This window comes from Protopterus annectens, chromosome 3.part0, assembly GCF_019279795.1.
Source record: "Protopterus annectens isolate FY-2018-M chromosome 3.part0, PAN1.0, whole genome shotgun sequence".
Taxonomy (NCBI): Eukaryota; Metazoa; Chordata; order Ceratodontiformes; family Protopteridae; genus Protopterus; species Protopterus annectens.
This window is the reverse complement of record NC_056731.1, coordinates 912,373,845-912,392,435: the sequence shown is the minus strand read 5'-3', so window position 1 is coordinate 912,392,435 and position 18,591 is coordinate 912,373,845. Positions and strand designations below refer to the sequence as shown.

The window sequence follows — 18,591 nt, the reverse complement described above, 5'->3', positions numbered from 1 at the left end:
AAACACAGACACGCACATACTGTACATGACTATACCATGATTTTTTTACATGTTAAATGGTCAACACATCAACACATACAATTAAAAACAACTTATCAAAAATTTATTTTACTAGCAAAAGAAGCACAGAAAAAAAAGATTGCATTCATTAGAAAGGTGGAGATTGGGGGAGCTAACCCTAACCCTGCCCCTCACCTTAACCATACACTTTAAGTTAGGAAAAATCCTTTCCATAACATTACCACTAAACAAGACATCTCTGAAACGGGACACACACACACACACACACACACACACACACACACACACACACACACACACACACACACATAAACACACATGCAATGTGAAATACAACCTCTAACTAACCTGCAACCTTCTCTCTCACACACACACACACACACACACACACACACACACACACACACGCACACACACAAGCACACACACACACACACACACACACACACACACACACACACAGTCACACACTAAATATACCTCCTGACCTAACCCACAAATACTCACACACACACACACACACACACACACACACACACACACACACACACACACACACACACACACACACTCTAAACCTATCCCTTTACCTAATCCTTCCTCTAACTCCAACCCACACACTCATCCACATACTCCCACCCCTAATACACACCCACTTACCTTTGCCAACAAACACACTGTCTATTAAAATGCTGATTGTTGAATCTGGCATTCACACAAACTACATTGTACTACACTTTGTCGACCTAAACAGCATTCAACAAAATTAGTGCAACCTTATATATGAATATGAATACATGGGTGTCATTCACGTGGTCAAGAAGCAAATTCATCACAAAGAAAAAGCCTGTAAAACTGAAAGAAAATCAGTTGATCACACATTGCCAGCTTATTCCATGCAAGACTGAGAATAGTGGAAAGTGGGGAATTTGCCCTTTCCATACAGCAAAGCGATCTCAGGGTTGGTGTATATATAACAGTAGGGGATGTGGGGGTCCACATTCAGAGAGGTGCAAGGAGGCCTGCCCTTTGCAAAATAAAAACAGCATTTGGGGCTGAACATAACCCAAAGGGCAAAACAGAGAACTGAAACTGTGATGAGCAATCAGAAAAGTTTATAAACTACATGAAATAAGGATGAATGGGATTGTAGCTTCCTTCAAATCCAAGTATACCAGAAAAACTTGTAGAAGGATGCAATGGAGAGTCTGCAGAGAAAACATTTTGAAAGGGAGCACCTTCAGAAAGGTGTTGAGCTACGACAAATCCTACATGCTGTCAGGCCACAGATTCTACTGCACCTTGTCCTTGAAGACCTGGTTTGGTAGAGGTGATGGAATACTTTTGAAAGTTGGAATAATTTAGTCTTTTTGACAGAAGGGGGTGGACTGAGTGGAATAGGATGTGGCAGAAAATAATCAGGCTGATTTGTCTGAAAAAGGAGGCTTCTCAGACTTGGGACTTCTAGTATGTTTATCCTGAAATCTCTTTCTACACATTTTTCTGCTCTTCTGTGTGGATGTAGGGTCCTTGCAAGAAATGGAAGTGGGCTTAACCAGGTAGTTTGTCTGATACCTGGGAACAGAGGTAATGACAATTTGCTTGAAATCTTGCATTGTTTTCCCTTGTTCATACAAAGATTTAAACAATTTTACAGCTTCAGGCCCAAGTAACACACCATTATCAAGAGGATAATCCAAAAGTTTAGTTTTAATATCCTCAGGGAGGGACTGAGAACTAAGCCATGCAAATCTTTTAATAACAAATCCTGTAGCAGCAGCTCTAAGTGAAGCTTCCACTGCAACATAACAGTAATTTATAGTACGTCTTGCCACCTGGGTAACCCATCCAAAAGTAACGTAAAGCAGCTCCACGGCAACAGCTTGTCTCAGATCCAAATTTTTATTAAATGCAAACGTTAAAAAATCGTAATATAAGCGCTTTCGTCTGCCTCTGCAGACTTTATCAGATACAAATGGATAAACTCAAATTTACATTTAAGTTTATGGGCATAGATAGGCAAATGAGGAATGAAAGGGGCAAACCATGGTTGGTACTATTGGAAAAGAAAGAATTAAAGTGGCGATTACGTATAGAAGCAGGATCCTGGCTGGGGTTAAATGAAAATATATCCATTTGTTGTATTCTAAAGCTAAAGACACTAGAAAGGTAATGTTGGTGAATATTATGTATATTGAAATTTACTTCATGGTATGATTTTTTTATCTGAGATAAGGCTTTATAAAATATGTACAAACAATGATATTATTTATAATGCCATGTATCGATTTATGACTCAATGGGTTGGTGCCGGGTTTGGTGCTCTTGTAGACTATGTGGGCTTGACTGTTTGAGTTGGTGGGAGTCAAACACTGCACCTTTTGTTTTTGAGGTGGACAACTTAACCATTATACTGTTATTCCTTTCACTGGGTTTATGTTATTTTTTGTACGTTAAAAGTTAAATATATATTGATTGTGAATGCTTATTTACATTTTATATTTTCATTATTATAAAATATTAATTCAAGTAGGAAATTTTTACTGAAGTAACATGCTAAAAAGATGTCTTTAATACAAGTACTTTAATAATGTTATACATTGTATTTATTTGGTGTGCAGATTAAAGGAAAAAAGGTGTTGGGCCACTTTAAATGCTATCAGAAGGTGTGGGTGGGTACTGGGTACCAGTATATTGATGGGTGCTATTTATTTAAATTCACTTGTCTGATTTTCTCCATTTGTATCTGATGAAGTCTGCAGAGGCAGACGAAAGAGTTTACATTACGATTTTTTAATGTTTGCAGTTAATAAAAATTTGGATCTGAGACAAGCTGTTGCATGGAGCTGGTTTACCTTGCTTTTGGATAGGTTGGTTTATTCCAGAGTTTTCTTAGTTTGCAGTGTGTCTGGCATTACCACCTGGGTAGCTTGACCCACCACAGAAATAGCTAGCTGTTTTGTTTCAGAGACCTCCAAGTGTGAGAGAGTTTTTTTCAAATCATTTAGAATGGATAACATATATTTTTGTTACTTATGTTCAGTAAACCTTTTTTTTCATATCTGTCCATGGGCTTACTATCTCTGATGGCAGGGTATTAGCAGCAGTCAGAAATTTGGAGGGCTTGTCTGTCACAACAGAAAAAGCAGAGGGATCTGCCCAGGGATTTTATATAAAAAGTACAGGTTTTGGGGACTTTGTAAAACCTATGAGGTCATACCTTTTCTGCACATCAGACACTTGCATATATTCCCACTCAAAATGCTGCACCATTTTTGGGGTGGTTTGCCCAGGGGTGGGGCAGGTCCGCTTAGAGAGATCACCCCTTGCAGAAGCTAGGGGATGGCTGCTGTAGTCAGTCCACTGTACATCCACTGTGGCACTTCACTGGATGCGTGCAGTGAGTAGAGCTTAACAGCACAAACCTCAAACCAGCCCAGTGGCTATCTGGATGTTGGCACCTCCTGGTTAAACCTCGCCCCATTGTAGGGAACAAATGGGACAACTGGCCTAGATGGGGGTGATGATCAACATTCAGCAGGGACAAAAAGGTTTAAAAAAAGAAACCCTAGGGGGCAGAGCTCACAGTGGGTCTCGCACAGGAGGAAACTGCTACAGTACTCTACCAAGTAACAGCAGTTTGCTGTCAAGCTGTGCAGATGAACACAAAACCTGAGACTGCTCTGAAGAAGACCAGGTGTATCCTAAGTAAACTTCATCCTACTACTAAAGGATTAATAAAAGACTGTTTGACTTAACGGGGAAGAAAGACCAAATAATGAAAAATATCACATTACTTCTGACGGTCTTGCTCTTTAATTTACATAGGTAACAGTATGCTGAAGCAGGTCTCTGAATAATCAATTTGTATCATTACATATTGCCATCTATTGCATTCTCATCATGCTGGTTAATAAAAAAAAACAACCTCTTTGCACCACAGTGAACAACCAATCACTTCGGTGCTGCAAAAAGATATTACTATGTTACCAGCCTTATGAAGGCTTCTGTTAGTGTATTGATTCAGTCTCTGATTCCCACTTTATCAAGTTCAGGATTACAGGCAATCAATCACAGCCCATCCCCAAAGGTCAGTAAACACACACACACACATACACAGACACACACACACACACACACACACACACACACACACACACACACACACACACACACACACACACACACCCACACACACACCCACACACACCTCAAAGCAGTATAAAGGGCTGTCAATTCATATATGGCATGTCTTTTGGATATGGGTGAAAATAGCACTACGTGAAAACCCACACGGACACTGGGAGGACATACAGATAACGCACAAAAGGTACTCTAGCAATAAGCACAGTGAGGCAGCATGCTGAATGCTACACCAGTGTGCCAACCACACTTCATGAACTGGCATATTAAGCCTAACCACTGAAACATCTTGTGATTATCTAGTTTTGTAACTTTGATACATATAACCACTCCATTAAAAGACAATGCAATGCCACTGTATTGTTACAGTGACTATGCAATGTCACTATATTGTCAAAATTAAAAGAGACACCCAATTAATCACTTAATTAAAATGGGCGTTTCACTATGAAATTTCCACAAGATATTTTGCTTCAAAGAATTTGTACTGAGTAACACAAATGATAGAAGAATTATAAAAAAATCTATACCTTAGCAATGGTAGCATGGCCAAGAATATCATCTGGTGAAGTGGGCTCCTCAATCCATAATGGCTTGAACTGTGCTAGTTTAGAAACCCAGTCAATGGCTTCCTTGACATCCCACCTCTGGTTAGCATCCAGCATCTAGGACAGAAAACAAAAAGCTCCTAGTCAAACAGCTCACTTCAAGCAACAAAAAGAAACCAGTATCTAGTGATATTGAAAGTATTTAGCTGGGAAGATCAATAAATCAGACTTAAATAAAAGTATTATTTTTCCTTGTTCATTTATCTCTGTCCTCTCTGGCACCCCTCTTTATCTGATGCTGCTTCCAGAAGCTGGTTATTAACAGAGACTATAGCTAAACTTTTACAGATATTGCTGACATGTTCTGAATTTAGGGAAATTAATTATAATACAAATCTCTGTGTTGGTCCACTGAAACAGATGGAAGGTTAAGACTCTGAAGACCTGGGTCTGAAACAGAAAAGGTATCACCATGAACAGAAGGGAAACTGTAATCCAAGTACATTTGGGACAGTACTCCTCCTCAAGGAGAACCATTGAGATTAACATCAACAACATGTTCATATTTTCATAGATGTTTACTAGGCTAATGACCACAAGGGCCTTTTCAAGAACTAGCCAAGCATCCTAAATCTCTGACCCATTCTGGTACCCTTGATAAGTGTAACCCAGGGCTTGGGAGATGAAACATTTACAAAGCAGGGGCCTGGGAGGCAAACAATTTACAGGTTGTCTGTATCTATTAGGGACACAGATGCCAAGACAGGGCTGAATTTCCTGTTCCTCATACAATTGTCCAAGTTATACTTGAATGGGGTTAGTAGGAACACAAAGTTGTCACACTACTGCATACTCCACACCAATACAAAACAAAATAAAATAATCAGCATTCCTTGAGTATAATATCAAACTGGTACATGAACGTCACTTAAATATCTACAAGGACTACTGAGTCCTAAGTGAGAGCCATGACCTTTGGAGGTGGGGTGTGGAAGAAGAGGTCTACAGGCATCAAAGAGAGGTCAGGAGAACCATTGAGATTAACATCAACAACATGTTCATATTTTCATAGATGTTTACTAGGCTAATGACCACAAGGGCCTTTTCAAGCCTAGCCAAGCATCCTAAATCTCTGACCCATTCTGGTACCCTTGATAAGTGTAACCCAGGGCTTGGGAGATGAAACATTTACAAAGCAGGGGCCTGGGAGGCAAACAATTTACAGGTTGTCTGTATCTATTAGGGACACAGATGCCAAGACAGGGCTGAATTTCCTGTTCCTCATACAATTGTCCAAGTTATACTTGAATGGGGTTAGTAGGAACACAAAGTTGTCACACTACTGCATACTCCACACCAATACAAAACAAAATAAAATAATCAGCATTCCTTGAGTATAATATCAAACTGGTACATGAACGTCACTTAAATATCTACAAGGACTACTGAGTCCTAAGTGAGAGCCATGACCTTTGGAGGTGGGGTGTGGAAGAAGAGGTCTACAGGCATCAAAGAGAGGTCAGAAGTGAAGACTGAAAAATAAGAGAGAAAAGACTGATTCCATTAGAAAGAATTTTTTAAACAGCAATACAAAATGTATTTACTCATTTATTTAATGCTTTTATTTACTGGGAAACTTCAAATGAATAATAAAAAAAAAACTTTTACAGCAGAGGCCCTGATAGAAATGCTCAACATACAGTACTTAGAAACTAGAATTCAGTTCCAGTACAATATGTATTCTAGATGCAGAATAAAATTACAATACAATAATGGCAATTATAGTACATCATTAAATAGTTGAAATGATGTCTGTAATGTAAGCTTATTTAACAAACCCTACCAAAGCGTTAATATAAAACACCTTGACTTCACTCATCTTCACAGTGTAGAAACTTTTGGCCCTGGCTACACTTCACAGGAACCAATCTGACTAGCACCCTAAGGGAATGAAGAGATGGAAATGAATACTGATGATGACTGACCCCATCCCTGGGAAGGGAGCTGGTGAATCTCTGTTGCAGAAGGTCTAGCTGTTGAGAAACCACAAAGTGCATTCAATACATAGAGGGGGTTAGACACGAGTCCAGCCAAGTAGTGCGCTAGCACTCAGGTTAACCAAAAAGTGTGAACACTCGCACTAGCTCTGGACTCCGCATAGCAGACATGATATCATGCTTGCTCATTGGAGGGGCAGGGGTTGGGGGTAGAAATGCTTAAAAAATCTCCCCACTTTGCTCTCTACACTCTTCAGTTTAGCTCTTATATTTCCCCATTTTTTTATGTCATCCTATTTTACTAAACTGTCTTATCCTATATTTTTAACATCTTTACTACTGTGTTGGATAGAAGGAAAGTTATTAGAAAATATATCCTGGTATTGGGTTGCCCCACTTGTATTATGCCACTGGGTGGTAAACTGCACAGAGAAAAATATTGGAATAGGGGCAACCGCCAAGATTGTAAAGCAATATGCTCCATGAATGAGGACTGCACTGCCTGTGCTTATGTAAACATACATGTTGAATAAGATTTTTAGTTTAAAAAATACTGTCTTGAATCTCCCATTTTTTTGGACAACTGCTGCTTTGTCCCAATTCCTGATTTAGTCACCGATGTGTACTGATAAATACTTGTTTCAGTTTAGAAGCTTGAGAGCTGTGTGTTTGTGTGTCTGTACTGTCCTTAGCTCCACTATCTTTCTCTGACTGGCTTAAAACTGGAAGGCTGCCCGGTGAGGTCCATAGTGTGTGTGAACATGTGACAAATGTTTTAAATTTAGCTGCTGCATTAATGTACACTGTGTTCTGCTGCTGATTCACCACCCTGTCTCCAACCTGGATTTGTTTCAGACCATCTACATTAGTGTGAATCTGCTTTATACAGAACGAGAGACAGTAGTGGAATTATTTGCAACAAGATATACATATTTTTAGGCAAGTTTCTGTCAAGACAGTCAGAATTAATTTGACTTATGAAGGTAAAAATAGAAATGGAATGAGGTGCATCTTAAACAGTTTTAATTCATTATAGTAAAACACAACCACCAACAAACCTATACCAGAACTTGGATCCACTAACAAAGTTGTAGAACACAAAAAATAAACAAACGGATCCAAGGACAACCAAAGAACTCCAGTTAAAATCCGTCTTTAATCCATATAAAATCAAAGTAGGAGCATAAACACTTTCGTAGCAAAGCTACTTCATCAGATGCACTGGATCCTTTTGTTTAGTTTTTGAGTTTTAATTCATTAACAAATTCAAAACAACTGTTGCCAAATTGCAACAGACACCACATGCAAAAGCAACAAGACCAAGGTGAGGAAAGGAAGGGATTGGGATTAATGAGGGAAAAAAATACAGACTGTGGTACGCATAATTAGTCTAAACTAAAATTCTTTCAGATGGAGTCAGCCACACTGCAGTATTTTAACCCAAAGTACTGGGAGACTTTTTATATGGTGTGACACACAGATGTAATCCCCATCAAGTACACATGGTCTGGATTACTGAAAAAAAAAAAAAACAGTTACATTAAAAACATAAAGAAAAAGATATGCTATGTCACTCGTAAGATGCATTCAGTCTTTGTGTCTAACATGATGATTCAGACAAACAGAAATAATTCCCTATTAATGTTCTAAATATAGAAGTAAAGCAATATATTAACGACAGATCAGTACCTATATGCTTCAGATTCACAGCACTTTTATCCAGTCTATATTCCTTTATTTATTTATTTATTTTATTTATTAAACATTTGTTTACCGGGAAAGTCCGACTTGGAATGAAGCCAATTTTCAGTGGAGGCCCAGGGAGAAACGTTCTAGATGCATGTCTTTGTAATGTGGGAGGAAACCAGAGTACCTGAAGAAAACCCACATGAATGCAGGGAGGACATGCAGACTCTGCACAGAAGGCACTCCAGCCAAGAATCGACCTGGAGAACCTCTTGCTGTGAGGCGACGTTACCGCTGCACCACTAATGTAAATTTTTGTGTGTGGGTGTGTTGAAGGAATATATTAAGGATACTGCAAGTGACTTCAGTCATATGACATATTAAAATATTTGCTTCCATATACCACTTAAGTTTCAACACTTGAACCATAAAACTTATAGAGGCCTGTTTTACCTTTCTTCACTTCTTAGACCTCTTCTGCCATTTGTCATGTTACCCACTCTTTTATTCCCTTTTACTAAAACTGGAGCACCTAAACTAACATTCTCATGGCACACATGGGTCAATTTATAGAGGTAAACCTGGAAGTGTGGCAAGTCAAAGGAAGAGAAAGTGTATATGATTGCATCATTGTGTCTGCCATATTAATGGAAATGGGTTTTACTGTATATTGTTTTCACAATAAAAACATAATGCATCTTTTCATTTTGATAATGTCAGCATTGCTTTATAAATGTCTGTGGTAACCCACAATATATTGGAAAATGATGGGGCTGTAGCCTACTGAATATTAAAAAGTAATGCTAACTGTATGTCCTTGGAGGCAGATATCCCTGACTTTCAAGGGCTTTGTTCCTGATTTATGCAATTGCAGTTGAAAGGTATGCTCTTCATTTCTTTCCCATCAGAGTTTAAATTTGACATAGAGGATAAGAAACTGCCTAACATGATTAAACTACACTGAAAGAAAAAACAAAAGGCAGATGTTGGTGCCAGGAGAGGTATACATCCTGACTGAGATCATTATGCTTCCAAAGGTCTGGAGTTACATGGATTCTGCTGCAACTATACTGCCTCATCTGAATCAAACTTCATCGATGCGCCAACAATTTCTGAAAAAGCACTGAACAATGAAAAAAATGTGAGAAGGACTAGGTCTGCCAGGGAATATCTTGGTTGTGGAAGAAACATTTAAGCTATAAGCACTGTTCTCAGGTGTCCCATTTTGCCTAACACATCTCAATTTGAATATGAAATCAGCTTGCTGTCCCAGCATCCTGATTAGGTGACTGATAGTCCTGATTCAGTGCCTGCTCCATCCTACCCAAGTTTAAGATTCAGAGTGCAGCCACACCTGCTTGTCAGCAAAGTTTGTTTTTTTACCCCAGTTTAGGAACTAGTTTCACCTCTAGCTCTCTAGCATCTCCTACACTTTCTGATACTACAGCAAAGTCAGAGTGCATAATTTTTTTTAAGTTTATTATAATCTCTGCATTTTTTGTTTTTAGTTGGTTTTAAAACAATAAGTAAACAAAACAATTATAAAACAAACAGTTATTTACATAGGTCCATAGCTGATCAATGCATCACAGTTATATATATCAACAATAATTAATATTTTTCAAGCAAGTCTTTAAGCTTAAAACTAAGATTTATATGAATGTGTAATATTAGAAGTTCTCATCTTTATAGCATGCAATTCACTACTGCAAACAATTTTGCCATACTAATAAATTCAACACTAGAGGGGTAACTTTACTGTTCCAATTTTTAGTAATTACTTCTCTGGGTATAGCAGAAATAGACCAAAGAAGAGGCACTTGGGTTTTTGGAATTATCTCAGGAATCAGAACATCAGATTAAACTAAAGATTTAGAAATATTACATCTGTCTGACCACAAAGCTTGAATGAAGTTATTAATTTCTTTCCAAAAAGGGAGAGATGACTTCATACGCATATACCATATGCGTCCAATCAGCTATTGTTTCGAAATCACATCTCCAGCATTTAATTCACACATAATTGTAATTTGGTTATGAGTGACAAAAGCTCTGTGTACGAATTTCCAAGTAAAAATTTTCCAATATAATGAAGATGTAGTTTTATCTGTAGATTTTAATATTATTTTCTAGTATTCTTCAAAGAAGTCTTCATTTTAATTTGTGAGGAGTAGTTTCAATAGGAATTGTGAAAATATGTGAAATCTAACTTACGAATTTTATACATTTGTAAAAAATATGATTTATTTTTCATTGCATTATTATTGATATTTATTAAGAATACCTATAATTAGGGCAACAATTTCTTATCTATGTTAAATATATTATTAATGTCTATCTCCACAAAGTCTCTAAATATTTGTAAGCTTAAGTAATTCTCAGAATATTGATTATATTTGGACCTTAAATTTTCAACAGTATAAATATCAGTACCATTTAAGAATTGATGCCATTAAATTATTTTGTTTTTTCAATACTAGCAGTTTGTTGAAGTTATGAGTTGCTAAGCATCATTTGTATATGCAACTGGAAATATAGAAAATATTAACTCTTTAATACAATGGTTAGAATATGTGAACTTTTGACGAGAGGAAATTGTTACTTAAATAGGGAATTTGAGAAGAGGGTATAATTCCATTTACACAAAAATATTTTAATAACCAGATAAAACTATAAGAGACTATTTGTTTATGTTTGGCTGTGATAAATGTATTATTTACTAATAATATTTCTTGATGTATTTATTTCCATTGTGAATCATAAAACAAATTTATCCACAATGCTATAACTTTTATAATTGAAGTGGAATACAATTGAATATCAGGGGAATTCTATTCCACCATTATCCCAGCCTATTCTGTGACAATCAAAAGAAACTCTTGGTTTATTTGGATGCCAAAAAAATTAACTAGAATATTATTTCATCATAATTTTTGTTTTTGGTGGAGACGGTACTAAAAGATTGTAAGACAAACAATATTTTAGGGAGATTACTATCTCAATAAGCATTAATTGTTCTTCCATGGTAAAGAAAAATTTGTTCCAATTTGTGACTAAACTTAACAACCTGTTGAAAGCTTTATCATTTCTTTACCATTAGATATAATGGTTATAACAACATATTTTATTTGATTGTTATTCCAATGAAAGTTAGAATATTTTTGCATGATTTTTTAAATGTTTTAATAATTGATAATGTACTTGTTTTATTATGATTAAATCTTACATTTGAGATTTCTTCAAACTGACTCAGAAAACTAATTATATGTTCTAATGAATTCTCTATATTTCCTATTGTTAGCAAAATATCATCAACAAAGAGATGAATCTTTAGTTTGAAATCTTCTTTTATTTTGATACCATTAATGTTCTTATTGGATCTAATACTACTGGCAAAGGGTTCTATAGCTAATGCAAAAGGTAAAGGTGACAATGGACAGCACATTGTGCCTTTTTGTAATTTAAAGGAATTAGAAAAAACAGCCTATTTTAACATAAGTAGAAGAGTTACTGTATAAGTTAGAAATTAATACAATTAGCTGAGGTGAGAAATTATACACTAAGTGTTTTAAACAGGTACAACCAATTAACTGAGTCAAAAGCTGTATCTAAATTGAGATTATTTTTTGTTTTTATTTGCATAGTTTATTAATGTATGCATTCTTGTTATATTATCCAGTAGTTGTCTATTTAAAATAAACCCAGTTTGATCACTGTTAATTAGTTTAGGTATAAGGAGGTTAATTCTGTTAGCGAAAATGGACATGAACATCTTATAGTCCACATTTAAAAGTGAAATTTGTCTGTATGCATTTTGTAAGATCTTTATCTTGTTTTAAAATATGTGATATAAGGGAATATTTCCATGATGGGGAGACTTCAGCAGTTGTTTTTATTTCTCTGTAGATCTTGTCAAATATTTTAACTGCATCATCCAATAGTATTTTATATGTTTCTGGTAAAAGACCATCTAAGCATGCCACCTTATTTTTTAACTTTTTTATTTGATATTTTATTTCTGTTAAAGTGAATGGTCCATCATTTTTTTATTTGTTCATTAATTATTTTATTATTTATATTTTCTCTTAGAAAGGTTTTAACTCTACCATCATTAACTAGGTTATTTGTATTATTTATATTTTCGTAAAATATTTTAAAGTCCTCAAGAATACCTTGATATCTGTTTCTCTTTTTTATTATTTATATGTGTTACAATTTCTTTGATATGATTTAGTTTATTTATTTTCTTTGAACTAACAGTAAGTTTATGCAAGCTTAAAGGGTTTACTGAATATGCCTAAAGTTTGAGTTTTTCCAGGTTAATTGAATCTTTATGATTTAGAATTTGAACTTATTCTGTACTTACGTTTTTAAGTTCAGACTGACTGATAATGTCATTTGGTTTTAGATTTAACTTTAGTGTGCCTATTTGGCCTGTAGTGTACTCAATTCTTTGTCCCATTCTCTTGTTTTATTAATATACCAGCTTGTAATGCTTACATTTAAGTATGCTTTTAGTGAATCCCAGAGGACAATGTTGGATACTTCACCATTCATGTTTACTTCTAAGAAATTTTTCATCTCTTTAACATACCAATCCATGAATCCTTTTATTTTAATAATGTATGCTGGTAATCTCCTGTGATGTATTAAATTGTCAGTTTTTAAAATAATATTAAAGATTATAGCATTATGGTCTGATAATGGACATGAAACTATTGAAACTTCTCCGATATGTGAGACAAACATTTTATCAATATTTGTTTGTGTTAGATACCTATATGCATAATGGGTAAATTGAAGTGAGTTTGAATGCCTTAACTCATATATATATATATATATATATATATATATATATATATATATATATATATATCCTTTAAATTCATCAGATTTACAAAATGTGTTAAGTGTTTGGCTGAATATGCAATTCTCAACTTTCTATCTGCAGTGGAATCTTTGTCTGATAAAATACAATTAAAATCACCAGTCATTATGACTTCATCTTTCATGTAATACTCTATAGTGTCTAATAATTTTTTGTATCTTTAGCTCTATCCCCTGGAATCCAGTAAGAGTTTACCAATGTATACAGTTTTCTGTTCCATTCAATGATAACAATGCTTAACATACCACTTTACCAACATACATATATTTTACTTTAGGCATTACTGGTGAGTTCTTCCATAGAATTAGGGTGCCTCATCTTTTAGCTTGAAACCCAGAACCTGCTAAAACCAAATAATTCTTTAATGAAATTTTATTTAAATCTTTACTAAGTAAATGTGTTTCATAAAGAAATACTATTTAAGCTTTATGTAATTGCAAGTATTTGAACAGACTCCCCTCTTTACTGGATTATTCAATCCATTAATATTAATAGATATGCATTTAAAATCAAACATTTATATAAGAAAGAAAAAAAACAGGTATAATGAAATCACATTTATGTACAGAATTTATTATATAGTTTATATTTAACAATTATATGTTATATGGACAAAACCTTTGAAACAAATAAAACATTATCTAATGATACAACAATAATAATAATAATAATAATAATAATAATAATAATAAAACATTCTACCATGGAATAATGTATTCCTAGTTTGATGAAAAAGATGAACAAACTACCTCTCAAACTCTCCTTTAGACTAACAATGCTTAGCTCATGCTTCTGATTCATATTAATGGGTCTCATATTTTTAGTATGCATCATCTTAAAAAAGTCCATCAGTGAGTTATTATAAAAAGAAAAGTTAAACAGGTGTTCAAAAATTTTATTACAAGTTGACCGAAGTGAATAACTCTACAATCATCTTTCCCTGTATCCCACATTATTGCCTGGTCTACTATAGGGAGGAAGTCAGTTATTTTCATATTTATTAATTTATAGGTCAGATGATTTTATATTTTTTCTATTTTATTGACTATGTGTAAAGTTGTTTATAGGATCATAAGTTCATAAACTAATACCAGGCTAATTACTTTTCTGGGTCATGCCAAGCCTAGCCAATTGCCCCATGTGAGAATCAAATTCTGCACCTTGCATCTATAAGGTGAACACCTTAACCACTATGCCAACCTCCTACCCTTGCAGACATATTTATATTCTTTTACTATACACATATTTACTTATTTTGATCTCTTTCTATTTCTGTTTGTATACTGTCTTGTACTATTACTATATTCCTAGGTTTTGCATTTTAGCTATAATCTTAGTGTAGAATATCATATAATAAAACATTTATATTTACCCTTATATAGTTGATAGTCATTAATCTAGTACTACTGTTAGAATCAGTCCTATTTTTTTCCTTGAATGTTATGTCTAACAGTATATGAACAAACATCTGAAAAATCTTCCCTTTTAAGATTCAAACATTCCATAATAAATTGTTCTCAGATATTACGTTTTATCATTAATACGAGGCAATAACAGAGAAACACAATCCTATTTTTTTTCATCACATGTGTCTTTCTGTAGGCTACTACGTAAACTATCCTTTTGGTAAATCGCAAGCATTCGGAACTATTTAATAACTGACAGTAATTTAGAATGCAATTCACTGTCTTTTGCTTCTTATCTAATTTGCATTCATTGACATCTTAGCATATGATTCAAAATATTATGCTTATTTACTTTTAGACAGGAAGAAGTAACCTGGACAGTTCTTAGAATTTTCAGAACTCCAGCAGCATAACAAAAGTGCTCATGACTCTACTTAAACTGCCTCATGTTGGTCCTCTTGACAAGGGCTTGCAAATGAACAGTTTATCAGCTACAATTCACACAAAATGCTTTTCATGATAAAGGCTTGTAAAAACTAATATTCAGCACCTGTTCATAAGTATTCAAGCACCTCTTTAAATTAATAAGAATTCATAACCAAGAAATACATTCATTTTCATTTCTCCTTCAGTTTTTTACTGTTTTTATCTTTACATAATCAACCATCTCTTGTTGCATTTCTCTTCAAAGAAGTTGATAGATTCCCGTCCTCTTCTTCTGTTTTTTTTTTCTAGGATTTTATTTTTTGTATAAAGTCCATTGCATCTTTCAAGGTGTTAAAAAAACTTTTTTTTTTCCTTCTGGAAGGTGAATGCTTATTTTTGCTGGAAACAAGGTTTGTGCTTTAATATTGTTTTTCTTTAAACCTTTAACATGTGGCACACATGATTTTTCTCTTTGACATCATTAACGTTGAGTAGTCATTGTCAAATCTTACAGCATTTTATTTAATTTTAACTGGATAATTAGTCCATGCAGCTTTTAAGATGAAATCCTTATCGTGACTTGAGAAAAATCTTATGATCACTGACCTTGGTGAAGGTGTTTTTTTTTTTTTTTTTTTTTAAAGATTAGTTGAAAAGTGATCTATGTGCCATTTTGATGCCAAAGGAAAAAGCTTCTGGCAGGTTAAAAATTTTAGGCAGCCAGGTATTAAGAAATTGAATCATACTGTCTCCCTCTTCTTTTTCAGGAATCCCATAAATCCTGATAAATCCTGATATTATTCCCTCTAGAGCTGTTCTTTAAGTCTTCTATTTTTTTCCCAGAATAAGTTCTTTTGTTTCAGAAGAAATTCAGTGTCATTCTCAATTTCAAGTAATCTACCAAAATCGGACAGTGCCTCTTCTATAATCGAGATTTGTGATGATTGCTGTTTAAGAGATTCACTCAGCACTTCAACTTGTTTTTTACAGTTCTCTCTAAAATTGTCCATTTTGCTTTCTAATTTATCTGATTTTACAGATAAGTCATTGATGTTACTTAGTATATAACCTGCATGTCTTTTTTCATTGCACTGTCCTGTACACTGGGCTTACAGTGGCTCATTCTGAGACAATTAGTTCTTTCTAGTTTTCTTGACAGAAAAAAGCAATTAAGAATTTTAGACCTGCTATTTTTTCTAATAAACCTTTCAGCAGATGTTCAACTATAAATACATCAAGTTTTGAAATGTTCTATTTTAGTTTTTTAGTGAAAATCCTGTCAAAGATGTCAAAATACAGCAGAGCTAAAAAAAACAGCGCTGTTAACTGCTCACCATCCTGGGCCACACCCAAAAGTGCATACTCTTTTACAGGTTTTTGATTGCTGGTAACAGAAGAGCACCAGTGAACAGTTTCAGTATTGTGTCTAGTACTAAAGTTTCAGAGTGAGAATTGTGCATGGTCTCCTGTGCAGCACAAGATGCAGGAAAATTAGTAGTAATGTCATAAATTAGGACTGGGACCTGCAACTAACAGTAAGAAGATAAAATGGTAAAACAGAGTAACTGCAGGAGAGGGCTGCACTTCCATCATCAAGAGCTGGAATGACAAGCTATTTTCTGCACTAAACCGGTTTACCGCTTACCACTTTCACATCCAGGACACTGACCCAATTAATCATGGAATTGGTCTTGTTTTAAGTTTTAAATTTGTAAGCATATTCTGACTGTTAATTGTACGATATGCCAAATTCAAACTCATGCTCAAAGATGATAGAATGCTGGCTGCATACAGACTAAAGCGAAACATGGACAGTTTTCTAGACATTTCAGTGTCTGCACTCTGAGTACTTTTTTTTGGCTTTATTTGGGATTATATGGTTGCTGCTGTGAATTAAGTGCTCAGTCTGCTTTCTGTAGTTGTTCTGCTTGTATTGTCAATTAATTGATTCACTGTTGGCTATTGCATTCAGTGTACTGGCATTTACATAATTCTATGAGTAAAGGCACCTTTCAGATGTTGAAGGACTTTCAGTAGTATCCAGAACTAGAAGTTTGTCTTTAAGCATTCTACTTGGACTTAGTCATTTGGAATTTAGCATTTTCCAATGAGTTACTTATATTTTTACTGGCAAATTATGTCTTACTAAGAGGAGGTTGAATTTGATTTTAAATTCTATTGCCACCATTTTCTTTAATTGTTATTTTACTGTGCATTTGCTTATATCTTTAGGTATTGTTCACAGAGATCTATACTTGTTTATTTTTTATACTTGTTGGCATTGATTTTAGAACTTCTGCATTTTAAATAACTGTGCATGAATTTTATAATGTTAATTTTTAATTGTTTATCCCCAATTCACTTTGATGTGAAAACTTAAGATTTAAGCACTAAAATAAATCTGAAGTTGAATATGTTATTAGATTTGCAAGTATGTTTCTTTGTTTTCAGTGATGAGCAAGCCATCAGTGAATTTATGTCTAGCATAACAGTTTATTATTTATTTATTATTTATTTACATTTGTTGACCGGGAGTGTCTGACTGGACGTAGGTCCATTTTCAGCGGAGGCCCGGGGAGAAAAGCTCCACAGTTAAAATAAACAGACAGTAGTTACATTGGATTACACAGCAATTAACAATTTAACATAGCAATTACTTACAACATATTTACAGATGAAGAACATAGTACATCAGTAGACAACTAGAATCTTTATCTGTGAAGTACATAACAGACATTTACAAATGTTACAATAAGAAGTTCCTGCTGTACAATAAGTACTAGGCTTATGAGCATCTGAGCTTGCTATAATCAAGGTAGTTAGTGGAGTGGAAAGAAAGGTAGTGGTTGGATGGGGTGGGTGATATTAGAGTGGTAGTTGCAAGGGCATAGCCAGCATGTTTTTAGGTGCGCTTTTAGTAAAGTTTTAAAGTGGGTGCATGATGGTACGGTGGCAATTGTGGGTGGAAGGGAGTTCCATAATTTGGCTATGGTGCAAGAGAATAGTGCTTCACCAGCAGAGTTATTGGCTTTAGTGATCTGCAAGTGACTTTCTTGCTGGATCTTAGTGGTCTGGTGGTGCGATAGGGATGGAGTAGATTCTGGAGGGATGGGACATTTAGTGGACGGTTTACTAGTTTGTGGGCGAGTGAGAGTTGATGCCACTGAAGGAGGTGAGGGAGTTCAAGCCAGCCCAGTTCAGCAAGTGAGAGACAGTGGTGACTACGGTAGGATGCTCCTGTGGTGAATTTGGCGATTTTGTTGTAGAAGGTCTCTAGCTTGTTTAGATCGCATTGCCTTAGGTTGGTATATGTTGGAGAGGCATAAAGTAGGGTGAAGATAAGGTGGGAATTTGCTATTGAAATCTTTGCTGATTTGGTGAGAGGTTGCTTATTTCTGTATAACGCTCCTAGTTTTTTGTGGACTTTTTTTATGGTCATTAATATGTGAATGTCAAATTTTAGTTTATTGTCTATT

The 18,591-nt window shown here is 34.9% G+C and overlaps 1 protein-coding gene across 1 annotated transcript in view; it reads right to left on the bottom strand.

Moving 5' to 3' along the window:
• The window catches only part of ENOSF1 (enolase superfamily member 1), an 852,891-nt gene that overhangs the window by 262,510 nt on the left and 571,790 nt on the right, over positions 1 to 18,591 (bottom strand). Inside the window, exon 11 of the mRNA XM_044065235.1 lies at positions 4,695 to 4,829. Coding sequence (XP_043921170.1) covers positions 4,695 to 4,829 — 135 coding nt within the window. The remainder of the gene's footprint in view (positions 1 to 4,694; positions 4,830 to 18,591) is intronic.